The sequence below is a fragment of the Heloderma suspectum genome, chromosome 10 (assembly GCF_057233095.1).
Source record: "Heloderma suspectum isolate Gila_16-S chromosome 10, 16-S_ref, whole genome shotgun sequence".
In the NCBI taxonomy this organism is placed as follows: Eukaryota; Metazoa; Chordata; class Lepidosauria; order Squamata; family Helodermatidae; genus Heloderma; species Heloderma suspectum.
Window position 1 is genome coordinate 37,403,205 of NC_139467.1, and position 12,849 is coordinate 37,416,053.

The 12,849-nt window shown below is 48.6% G+C and overlaps 1 protein-coding gene across 2 annotated transcripts in view; it reads left to right on the forward strand.

Moving 5' to 3' along the window:
- Nucleotides 1-8,767: 8,767 nt before the first annotated feature.
- Nucleotides 8,768-12,849, forward strand: part of LOC146338146 (uncharacterized) — a 38,920-nt gene continuing 34,838 nt past the window's right edge. For both annotated transcript variants that reach the window (XM_084815991.1, XM_084815992.1), the window contains exons 1-2: nucleotides 8,768-9,051; nucleotides 12,074-12,222. In XM_084815991.1, coding sequence (XP_084672117.1) covers nucleotides 12,076-12,222 — 147 coding nt within the window. In that variant the 5' untranslated portion in view covers nucleotides 8,768-9,051; nucleotides 12,074-12,075. The remainder of the gene's footprint in view (nucleotides 9,052-12,073; nucleotides 12,223-12,849) is intronic.

The window sequence follows — 12,849 nt, forward strand, 5'->3', positions numbered from 1 at the left end:
CCTTGTACCAAGTGTGTCCTGCCCCTGCAAAAAGCAGCCAATGCAGTGCAGGGGTAGAGACACCTGAAATGCATAAGAATGTAACAAGAGCCGTGTGGGATCAGATCGAAGGCCTGTCTAGTCCAGCACCCTGCTTCCCACTGTGGCCAACCAGATACCTCTGGAAATGCCACATGCCACAGACTACTCGACATCAGGGGCATAGCTGGGTCTGGGCACATAAGGCCCAAGACCTGAATCTATTTCCCAAGGCCCCAGGTCTCTGTCCCAGAGCACCGAGTGTCCATGTAGCAATTGTTCTAAACTCAACTGCCATGCAGGAAGAGGGGATTTCAAGGGGGTACAGTTGGAAAGAGTTAGCCCTGCCATCCCTGCACACACACCCTCAAATCGCACAGTGAGCCAGTTAAGCTTAGGAAAAACCCTTCCATTGCCACCAGTGCAGGGCTGTGGGACATAGATCCATTGGTACAAATGTAAAGTTTTTGCCCTAACCCTAACTGCAGGGGTTGGGAGTGATTTTTCCCAGGAGGGGAAGAGAGAGAGAGAGAGAGAGAGAGAGAAGGGAGTGGGGAGAAGAAAGAGGGGGACATTTGGGGCTTCTCCACACGACACTTTTATCCTGCTATTAAGATTGGTTACTGATGGAAGTTTGCAGGTCCTTTAGATGATGTTGTCAACCTCCAGGGTGCCTCCCGCACAGAATGACCTTTATTCTGTTTTTTAAATGATGGGAGATAATGATCTATCAAATTATAGCACTTGAGTTCCGCTTGAGTTCCCTCAGTGAAAAAGGAAAAGCCACAATAAGAGGAGCTAGACCACAGTGTCATCTAGTGGCTGTATAATGAAACAACTGGAAGACTCAGATAAGGGGGAAAAGGAGGGGGAAAGCAAGCGCACGTAAAGGGTAAATAATCTTGGCAAGAGCTCCTTCTCCAGTTATCCTGGTCGTGTGTGTGTGTGTGTGTGTGTGTGTGTGTGGTATGGATTCTTTTCAGCCACTCCAGATGTTTTATAGCCCTTGGGCAACACCCCCTGATTGGGCTCCCTCCCTCAATGTGTCTACCTTCTCACCACTATTTTCACCTGCTACTGTTGCTCCTCATCCTCTGTTTCATCATTGCCTCCTCTTGCTTGCTTGGCAGGCAGAGAGCCAGGGAACAAGTAGGCAGTGGCATCTACTCGTTTTCAACACCACCGTTGCCTGGGCCAGAGCGAGAGGCAAGTGAAGAAGCAGGATGCAATGGTGAAGAGGAGGAACAAGCCCAGGGGGCTCTTGTCAGTGGGCCCCTGCTGGGGTGTGGGCCCTTGGCAGGTGCCCAACCATGCCTGCCCTTGATGCCGGCCCTGCTCTTCTTGTTCATTGTGTGTCTCCCTGCCCTGTGTTCTAGCACGTGCAGGGGTGGTGATACGTGTGGTGCTTCCTAGCTTGCTCTGGTTGTGACTTTCTCTGTGTGTGTGTCTATGTGTGTGTTTTGGGGGATGCAGGGAAAGTCACAAGTCCTCACCACTAAGAGAGGGGATCCCAGAAACCAAAGAGCAGAGAAAATAAGAGAGCCTTCCTCCCTCCCATCACCGCCTCCACTTTCTCTTCCCCTGTGTCTTTCCAGGCTCCCTCTGTCTCCTCCATGCTGCCCAATTTTTGCGGCTCTGTCCTTCCCCTTCCATTGATCCACACACCTAAACCAGCCTGTTCCGCCCTTCTTTTCAGCCTTCCTCTCTACTCTTCTTCTTACTCTTCTTCCTAAACTTCTTCACCCATCTTTCCTCTGCCTCCTCTGCCTCACTCCTCTCACCACCCAGCCAGCATTCTGAAACCCTCCTCTGAACAGAATCTGCCCTACTAAATTTAATTTTAAATTTAATGTACTGAGGTAATTATGGTTGTTGAACAGCATAAGTTATTGAAGGGGAATTGTTTAAATCTTGGAGCATGATCTGGGTGGGAACTGGGAAATCATGTGGAGGTGAGAACCCCTGATTCATTTCTTTTTTATTTATCTGTTGTTGTTGTTGTTGTTATTTATTACATTTATATCCCGCCTTTTTTCCTCCTCAAGGAACCCGAGGCGGCACACATAATCCTCCTCCTCCTCCATTTTATCCTCACAACAACAACCCTGTGAGGTGGGTTGGGCTGAGAGTTTGTGATGGGCCCAAAGTCACCCAGTGAGCTTCCATGGCTGAGTGGGGACTAGAACCCGGATCTCCTGACTCCCAGTCCAACACTCTCACCACTACACTGCACTGGCTCTCAATATAATCTTATTCATATATACCGCTTTCCACAAAAGTATCAAAGGGGAGAACAGGAAATACAACGGCATCAAAACAGCCATAAATATAACAGTAAAAACAACACAATATAATTAATCAACACTAAAACCACACAGTGTGTGTGCTGAAACACACTGCAGGGAAAGCCTCTGTAAAGAGATGCATTTTAAGAATCTGCATGAAAGTCAGAACTGAGGGGAACAATGGATCAAGTCAAGTGTTCTGGGGCGGGGGGTGCTGCTGCAACACTAAGGAGATCGCTACACCTCAAGTTTATTGCACATTCATGGTTGCTCACTCACTGAATTGTGCAGATCCATTACATGACGTCGTCGTTGTCCAGTCATTATTCCACTATTTCCTCCCGCCTATCCCGTGTTTTCCTCAAACGGAAAAAACTGGGTATTTTTCCAGATATGCGCAAATGGAGCGCCATGTCCTCCCCATGTATTTCTCCCCTAGCATGAAGGAAGCGCTGAGTGTGGTTGCTGGGGCGTGGTCATGATGTCAAAGGTGGTGACGAAGGTCGGATGGGCATTCGGCCTTCCCGTTCCTGCACCATTTTGGCTCCTCGCCATTTGCAGCCTGCCTGTTCAAAACAGAGCGGCAGAGCAGTAGAACGGCAGAGTGGCAGCGAGGGGGGCGGCAGAACGGAGCAGCAGCAGAGGGGCTGAGCAGCAGGGACTGGCCAAAAGCATGGAAGAGGGAGGCGGGGCCCGGGGAGATCGGTGGGGAGCTGTGTCAGTCCCCATCCAGCAGTAATGTGCAAGGGGAGGGAAAGCGGCAGGAACCCAGGAGCAAGTATCGCTGAACCTGGAGCGTGTGTAATGCCTCTTCACGGAAACATAACGCCATTTGGAGAGAAGGATGCACGTGTAAAGGGAATCGGTGGCGATCCTGCATTTAAAACGGAAGCAGAAAGCCCCGTTTTAAATGCAGGATTTTAGGCTGGTGTAGAAATCCCCTAAATGCTCTGCTACAAGTGCTCCTGAGGTGAACCTCCAGAGCAGATGGCATCCTCAGAAGTGCTCCCTCTAAGGATCGCAGAGATCTGGCAGGGAAATAAGGAGTGAGACAGTCCCTAAGGCAAACTGGTCCCAAGTTGATTTGCCTTTGGCTTGCTTTTGGATTAGCACTCCATCCAATTTTTGAAACTCCGTTTTGGTACAAAGTTTGCCATGGGGGGGGGGGTTGCACGATCTTCTTTGTTCATTGATTGTAAGCCGCTCTGCGAACCTTTTTTGGCTGAGGAGTGGGAAAAAATACAATCAATCAATCAATCAATGAAGGATTTCATTAAAAAGAACCCTACCAGCTACTGTTTTTGTGCATTTCTTTTTTATACCTGATCACACCCTTTGCAGATTAATTGTTATTGAAGAGGAATGACTGTTCTGGGACCCATTCCAGAAGACTACTGTGATCACGGAGGGTGACAGCGGTGTATGACAATGGCTCTTCCATGTTCAAACCTCCATGCCTGAGTCGTCCCTCTCATTCATCTGCTGTGCCTGAACATTCTCCTGAGCCCAAAGGGGAGCATTTAGGGAGGATGTTCAAGGCCCGATAGTCAGGTGCCACAGATGAACTAATCAGGGATACCAGTTGTACACTCATGATTAATGCCCCAAGGCTCTGGAACTCCCTTCCCAGGGAGGTGAGAGCGGCGCCCTCCTTGATATGCTTTCATAGGCATGTAAAAACTTTTTTGTTTCAGCAGGCCTTTGGGGATAACTAGTCTGGACCTGTGAAAATGTGATGGATGGATACTATTTTTTTTTGTCTTTTAATGTTTTGATATTTTTACAATTTTAATATAGATTATTTAATTATATGTTTAACTTTTGTACACTTGTATTTCTATTTCTATTTATAGGTTTTAATTGTACAAGTTTTAATGTTGTAAAGCGGCCTTGAGCCCCAGTATTGGGGAAAAGGTGGGATATAAGAATAAGAATTGTATATAACTTTGATGTATGTACTAGATAGCTTGCCAGCTCCATGAGAATGTAGCCAAATGACAGGTGTAGATGACAGATGTAAGCATGAGTTGGCAAAATGTATTGCAACCTATGAGAGAAATACGTGGGACAAGGATTGTGACATGCACCACGGCTAACAGGCTATGGAGCATGTCAGTTACTGCAGTGGGGTTCCCGGTACCTGAAGGGACGTACGTTCTCTGTATCTGCCTGTTCCTTTCCATGTTTTTCTCTGCTGTTAATATCTTGCCTCTCCCTCTAAATAAACTCTGGGAAAGGAACCCACTTGGTGTGATTATTGCCTTGTTCAAATCCTAAAGAACCTCTCCCCTGGCAGAACAACTACTGGTTTGGGATGATCTGGGATTGAAGAATTTATTTTATTTGAGGTGATTTGGCTGGGAAATTAATTGGCTGGCTTTGCCTTCTGTGAAATTTAAATAAACCCTAGTAATTATTTTGAAATGTGCACATATAGATAGATATACATTAGAATACGCAAGTGTTAGACCAATTTGTGTCTTATCCCCTGAGCCCCAAATCTTTTAAGTGCTTAAGAACACGCCTGGTGGGCGTTACCAGGGAACAAGAGATGCCGGACTGCTGTTTCAAAGGCAGTCACGGGTCCTCTATAATGTCTAGTTTGGGTATCACTGAAGGCTCTCAGTTAGCTATACTGTAAAGAGGTCATACAACTCCCAGCATTCCGCAGCCAGCATGTTGGGTTTATTTCTGTCTAAACATGCATAGGATCGAGCCCTTGGTGATACATGCCAGAATTTTCTGGTATTTCCCTCTGGGCCAGTTCAAATTTTAAGACTTACTGGTAAACGTCAACATTTGCCAAAGTTCTTAGCTTTTCCTGAACATTCAAGATAGCTGACCTGGGCTGCACTCCTTCCTATGTGCCCTTTCTAATTTCTCTGCCTGTTTCCTCTGATGCTTCATGTTAGCAAGTGGAGATGTCAAAGCTTTTGTCATTTGTGAGGGCAATAGCAACCCAATCTTTCCAGCCAGAAATGCTGCTTTTGTTGCTAATTGTATCATTTGCTCCAGGAAGTTGTGTTACAGTAACTCCATTGGATGGTGCCATGGATAAAAGCAGGACAGTATGAGAAAAATCTGTTTCCTCCATCCCAGAAGGCAGTGCCTTTCCCCAAAGACTCATTACCAACACCCATGCTATAGAGGAGCCAGTTGCTTGGGAAGGAAATGTAATGTCTGGAATCAAGTTTCAACTGGGCTTTGTTCCTATCCTATTTCAAAGCATTTCCCTTAAATATGCGGTGGGGGAGAGACATTTATTAGAGACAGTAAAGGTGAAGGAATCTATAGCGGAGGACAATAAAAAAAGTCATTGGCTTCAGTTTCCTTTAATCTTCTTCTGGTGACCAGCAGTCTCTGAGAAAGAGTATATGATGGAAATTAACCATCCATTGCTTGATTGCATGTACTTACACATCTGTTTTTCAATCTCCCCCAGCCTGGTGCCCCAGATGTTTTAGACTACAAATCCCAGCATTCTGAACCATTGGCCATGCTGGCTGGGGCTGACGGGGGTTGAAGTCCAAAACATCTGGTGGGCACAAGGTTGGGAAAGCCTGCTGTATTTACTGAATATCAAGATTCCCAGGTGGATCCTTTTACTGAATGTCAACTTCTTTAGAATACCAGCTTGTCAGCCAGGATCTCCTGTAACATCCTTACTTTGCTGTCCCCATTTGTATCAAGGCACAATTCAAGGCGCTAGATTTGACCTAAACTGAGAAAACAAGAAGAGCTATGCTGGGTCAGTGGATTATCTAGTCCAGCATTCTGTCACCACAGTGGCAAGCCTATGGGATGCCCAGAAGCAAGGCATACACGCTACAGCACCCTTCAAGTTCCCCAGTACCTGATATTAAGAGGCATGGTGCTTCTGACATGGGAAGTAATATGCAGCCATAATGAGTGCGAGCCACCGGTAGTCTTATCCTCCAGAAATTTGTCTAACTCACTTTTAAACCCATCAAATTGGTGGCCATCTATAGTGGACTCTATAGCTTAACTACACGCTGTGTGAAGCATTTCTTTGTATTTCTCCTTAATGTCCCATCATTCAGCTTCATGAGTTGATCTCAGGATCTACTATTATGAGAGAGGGAGGAAAACATCTCTCTATCCACTTTCTCTGCACACTTACTTGGGAGCAGGTCCCATTCAACTGCCCTACTGAAAAAAAAAAATCCAGGCAAAGATTCAAGGCTTCTGCAACTTTAACAAAGCTTCTGCTTCCAGATTCCTTGCAGGATTATGATCGGCACCTTTCCATGTGGTTTTCTCCTCTTTCTTTCTTTCTGGGCAGGTTCTATATGTTGCATTATAAAGCCAATGGATGGCGCTGTGATATTGTTGTGATAAAGCACAATTTCATCAGTACACCATAGATTTACCATGGTTCATTGTAGGAGAGAAAATGCTGGACTTCCGTCATCATGAGCGGGGAACCATGCAGTAAAGGTTGCAAAGAGTGGGAGCTACACTGGAAGATGACGACATTGGGCATCTCTACATCAGCATAAAATCCTGCATTGAAAACGGGACTTTCTGCTTCAGTTTTAAATGCAGGATCACAACGACTCCCTTTTTCACGTGCTCCCTTTCCCCCCACCCCCTTCCCCCTCCTTCTCCCTGTATCTGAGTCTTCCATTATCTTTCATTGCTCTCGCTCCTCTTCTTGCCGCTTTCCCTCTTTTCATGGAGGGAACTCAAGTGGAACACAACAGGGTAATTTGATAGCTCATTATCTGCAATCTATTTTAAAATGGAACAAAGGGCATTTAGTGCAGGAGACGCCTCGAATGATCATGGTGTCGTGTAAAGAGCCCGCAAACTTCCGTGAAGGAGCCGTCTCAATCGCAGGACAAAAGCTCCGTGTGAAGGAGCCCATTGTGTATAGGACCTGCGAACATCTGTGAATGACCAGTCATGAGTGCATGATAAATACCTCGTGTGGAAATGGCCTCAATGCCAGCTCCAAGTTGGGGGGGGGGAGGCTTGGGCAAGACACCCTGAATGGGCCCCCTCACTCAGTGAGTACCTACACGCCACCATTGCCACTAGCTGCAATTGGTCCTCATCCTCTTTCATTGCCATTACTTGCTTCCTTGACAGCAAATAGATGGTGGCATTTCTTGTTCTTCCTCCTCACCACCACCATTGTTTGGGGTGGTGAGAAGGAAGAGGGGCAGGTGAACAAGCAGGTTGCAATAGTGAAGAGAAGGAACAACTCCAGGAGGATGTCGTCAGTGGGCCCCTGCTAGGATGTACTTGTCAGGTGCCTGGCCATGCCCACCCTTGACACTGGCCCTGCAAGGATTAACGCCGTGCTGTCCCCTCTTTCGTCTTAAATTCTTATTCGATCATCCATCCTGAAGAAGAATGTTGTATGACTTGAAAATGTATTTATTTATTTCATTTCTATACCGCCCAATAGCCGAAGCTCTCTGGGCGGTTCACATAAATTAAAACCAAAGAGCGCACAATAAAACGATATAAAATGTATAAAACATTAAAACCACAGTATAACAATACAACCAGAATAAAACCTAGCAGCAATGCTGAGATTTAAAATACAGATTTAAAACAGCAAAGCTAAAAGTCTAGAAAGCTAAAATGCTACAATGCCTGGGAAAATAAGAAAGGTCTTCACCTGGCGCCGCAAGGAATACAATGTAGCTGCCCGGCGAACCTCATTAGGGAGCTCATTCCACAACCGGGGTGCCACCACAGAAAAGGCCCTCCTCCTAGTAGCCACCCGCCTCACTTCCTTTGGCAGGGGCTCACGGAGAGGGGCCGCTGAGGATGATCTTAAGGTCAGGGCAGGCACATATGGGAGGAGGCGATCCTTCAGATCGCCTGGCCCCAAGCTGTTAAGGGCTTTGAATGTTAATACCAGCACTTTGAATCGGACTGGCAGCTCGAAAAGTAGCTCGTTGGCCAGTCCCTGTTAACAATCTTGCTGCCCTGTTTTGGACCAGCCAAAGTTTCTGGACCGTTTTCAAAGGCAGCGCCACGTATAACTTTCGCCTCTTTCGTTTCATTTCGTCCTCTGTGGTTGTACCGCTATATATGTAAAAAATATTTCTGTGATCTTAAACTCTGATAAACGTTCCTTAAAAAAAAAAAAAAAAAAAATCAAGTCCCTGGACGCTTTCATACGGCATTGGGAACATTAGTTGATCCGATCAACGGCACTATTTCAGCAGCCCTGTGAACTGCGAAGCGCTATTGGGTCCGGTTCACCTGTGCTGTGCGGTTACCTGCCGCCCAGGTGCCGGAATGCCGGGCGCCGCGGCCCATGAGCGAGAAGCTTCCGCCCTCTGATGGGCAGCCGGGAATAGCGCCGCGGTTTCGGGCTGCAGGTCGCGCGCTTGGGAAAACGCTCCGCCGTTTGCTGAACCAGCCCGTCCGACCCGCCCCGGCCCCGGACGAACTTCCTCGTCGGCACCGCCAGGTCCTTCTGAGACCCGGAAATGGGAGGGCCACAGCCAGCGGGGGGGGGGGGGAGGCAGCGCGGAGGTTTTGCAAAGCCCGTGGACATGCGCGTGGGCAGCCCGGGCAGGATCGGGCCAGGGGAAGCGATCGCTCAGCCTTGCGCAAGCCCGCGGCTGAGAGAGGCGTCGCGGCCGCCGCTTTGCCGGTTCGTGTGCGCTTGCAGGGCGAGGGCAGGCGCGGAGAGCGACTCCGCCGGGCGCAGGATCGGTGCAGCCGCGGGCCCCTGGATCGGGTCTTGGCTTCCAGGGGGAAGGTAAGGAAGGGCGCGGCGCGGCGCGGAGGCTGCAGTCCTTTCAGTGGAGGCTGGTGGCTCCGAGGTCCGTGGGGCGGCGAGTCCGCTCTGGGTTTCAGTCAGAACCAGTCAGAACTCTAAAGGAGCAATCCAGGGTGCTGAAAGCACTGTCACTCCAACAGCAGAATTCTGCCCCCACGGTAGCGCTTTATTCTGCGACGTGCAACCCAGACCTCTGGTGCGTAAGACTGCAAGCGCGATTGCTTCGCCCTTGTTGAAAAATAGTCTCGATGGCGCCAAAGTCACTTTCCCCGCTCCCGCTACCTACAGATTTTTATCTTCTTAGACTCATAGAACAGTAGGGTTGGAAGGGGCCGACAAGGCCATCGAGTCCACCCCCTGCTCAGTGCAGGAACCCAAGTCAGAGCATCCCCGACAGATGGCTGTCCAGCCTCGTCTTGAACGCCTCCAGGGTGGGAGAGCCCACCGCCTCCCCAGGCAATCGGTTCCATTGTCGTCTTTTCCACTGCCCCTTTCTTTCCACATAACACAGAGCCGGAGGAAGAGTTTGGTGAAACCCGAAAGCTAGCTCGCTGTGTTGTGATTTTCTGTTTATTTTCTGTTATTGTATCTATTTCGATTCCCCCCCCCCCTTCTCTAATAGACCAACGTGTTTTCCTGCTTTTTGCTGGTTTATTTGTGTTTACCCACAAGTGTGTCTCAGACTTTGGGGAATTAAGACTCCCTCTCCATGGGGAAAGTGAGTGGGGGAACTGTTATGTGTGGTGCACCTAGAGATGTGAAGTCTTGGGGGGGAGGGATGAAAAAAATCAGACCCCCCCATTTTCCACATAACCTTGACAAAAAAACTCAGAAAAAATGTGTTTGTTTCTGAATGTTACCATTCTCTCCCCTTTCCCCCCTGTATTTTATTTATTTATTACATTTATATCCCACCTTTTTTCCTCTTTAAGGAACTCAAGGCAATGTACATGGTCCTCCTCCCCCCCTCCCATTTTAGCCTCACAGCAACAACCCTGTGAGGTAGGCTGGGCTGAGAGTTTGTGATTGGCCCAAAGTCACCCAGTGAGCTTCCATGGCTGAGTGGGGAGTAGAACCCGGATCTCCCAACTCCCAGTCCAACACTCTAGCCACTATACCACATTGGCTTTCTATTTTCCCCCAGGCATTTACATCTCTAGGCACACCAGCATAAGTCTTGGGATTTTTCCCCACCTTCTGAAAGCTGAGACACTCCTCTATGTGTGGGCCCGTTTGGCTCACAAGTCTTTAATTATCTTTAAGGTGCCACAAGACGCTTTGCTGCAACAGGCTAACAGTTCTAGTCAGCTCTCCCTCTGGAAATGTAATTATTTAGGTTGCAATCCTATGCATGTTTGGACAGAAAATAGTCCCACAATTCCGAGCATGCCACAGCAAGCCATGCTGAGAGTTGTAGGACTTTTTTCTGCCTAAACATGCATAGAACTGCACCTTCAATTTTAGTTCTTGGCACATCTATGTGCAAACACATGCAGTTTGGGTGCTGTGGGAGTCCCACCCAGGGCACAAACGAAGTACTCTACTCTTTCATGGGAGTGGGAATGAGCTGATTTTATTATAGTATTGTTCCATTTTTTTAATCCACCCTTCCTCCCAAAAATTGGAGGCGGTGTGCACATGGCTCCCTACTTTTCTCCTCGCGTACCTAACCTTCAAAATGTGTTGGACTACAGCCCCCAGTACCCCCAACCAGCAGATTCATTGGCCATGCTTGCTGGGGATGATGGGAGTTGCAGTCCAACACATCTGGAGGGAGGCTGGTTGTGGGAGGCTGGTTTAGGCTGAGAAATGGTGATTGGCCCAAGATGGGCTTCATGGTAGAGTATGGATTTGAACCTGGGTCTTCCTGGGCTGCAGGTGACGACACCATGCTGGCTCTTCCCTCTTGGTTGCGTTCTAGCTGTACAAAAACCTGGCGCATAGTGTAAAAGAAGGCAGGGGGCAACGTGGTTTCCCCAAACTACGTTGTGTTATGCTGTCACCACCCTTCTTGGCTCTATACCTGGGACTTGGAGGGAACACTCAGATGACCTGCCCCCGGCACGAGGAATAGGGACCAAATAGGCTTGCCCGTACCTTGAGCTCAAAGATTGGTACCACCAACCACTGGATTCAGCACTGACCCAAATGGGAAACAGCCACACACATCGTTGAGGTAGATAGTATATTTACAGGTGAGGGAAAGGGGATGTGGAGAGGGCACAAAACAAATGAGGTTACAAAGAATTCTACCATATATCAAACAGTTGGAAGCCCAATACAGACAAAATAAATACACGCTAACTGGCCTATGCTACTTACTAGTCGTAAGGGCCCTTCAGTCGTAAGTCAAACCAACTTGAAAACCTTCTCCTCTTCCGGATAGGATGAAAACAAAGGACAGTGGGCTAAAAGCCCTCCCCAGATTTATACTATCTCCAGGCCTGGCTCAGATGCTCTCCCCCTTCCCCACCAAAAGGTGGGGGCAAAGAAGAAGGTAGCATGAGTCACACCTGCCCAGCTGCAGCCACTCCATCCTCCCTTTTAGTCCTGCATAGTTTATGACCTTGAAGCCATAGGTCTGGCCTCGGAGACAGCAAAGCAATATACTTCTGAAATATAACGGGCCCAGCCTCCCCTTCAGCTGTCACAGGGTCTCAATGCTGCATCTTCCCTTCACGGGCCTTTTACTGACCAGCAATCTATATTCCATGCAATAAAACATTGATATCCCAATACAGAAATGGAACATGAAGTCACTCTGATGCTTGATACATAGTGTGAGCAAAAGGTGGACCACACGGACGGAATGGAATGGGTGGGTGGATGGGAAATTGTGCCCTTGAATCTCCCTTGGGTCTGCCTCAGTTGGCCATCATGCCTGAATCCAAGACGGCATCCCAAGGAAGAAGGGTCACTTCTTGGGCAGGTGGGTGGGAGTTTGGTCTTTGGCAGAGCTATTGCATGCTCATACTTGCATTTTCTCTATTGCACCCCAAAGTGATGGCCTTGCTCCACGTTGTTGTCCTACTGCTGTTGGCCGGGCTGAACACAGGGCAGGACTTCCCTTTCAGAGACCCCACGTTGCCTTGGGAGGAACGGCTGGATGACCTGGTGAACAGGCTGACGCTGGAGGAGATGGTACTGCAGGTACAAGAAAGTCTTTGAACGGAGGTGTTGGGAAGGAGGAACCCTGGCAGGTCTGGCGAAGGGCATCCAAGAGCCCTGGAAAAAGCGTAACAAGCCCTCTGGGTCTGGATCAGACAAAAGAGCTGTCAGGGTGGAAACTGAGCAGATAGAACCCCAGAGCAGTTCTGATTCTGAGGAGGATCAGCAATCCGTGGGAGAGGAGCCAGCTCATCCCTCACAGGCACAGCAGCTGGCAGAGATTCCTCCTGCCGGCATTCCTGAGATAGATAGTGATCCTAGGAGTGAGAAAGTGTGGGAGGGGGGCTTGCTAGACGCTCAACGCAGATGCAGGGAGTGATGAACGATGGAGGGCGTGGAAAGGAGGCGTAGCACCCGTTTGGCGCGCAAGCAACGGCCGCCTCCCATGGACCCAAGAGAAAGAGGGAGGATCTCTCCCTAGCCCATAAGTTGAGGGTCTTCAAGTGACTCTCCTTCAAATGGGGATCAAGTGCCTACTCGGAGCATTGGCCACTCTGCTGTTCCTTGCTTAGTCGCTGGTGATTAGCATCTGAAAGAGTCATTAAGGTGTAAAAGGATTAAAGCCTTGAAAACAATCTTTTCATCTGTGTCTTGAGTTGGCTATTGGAG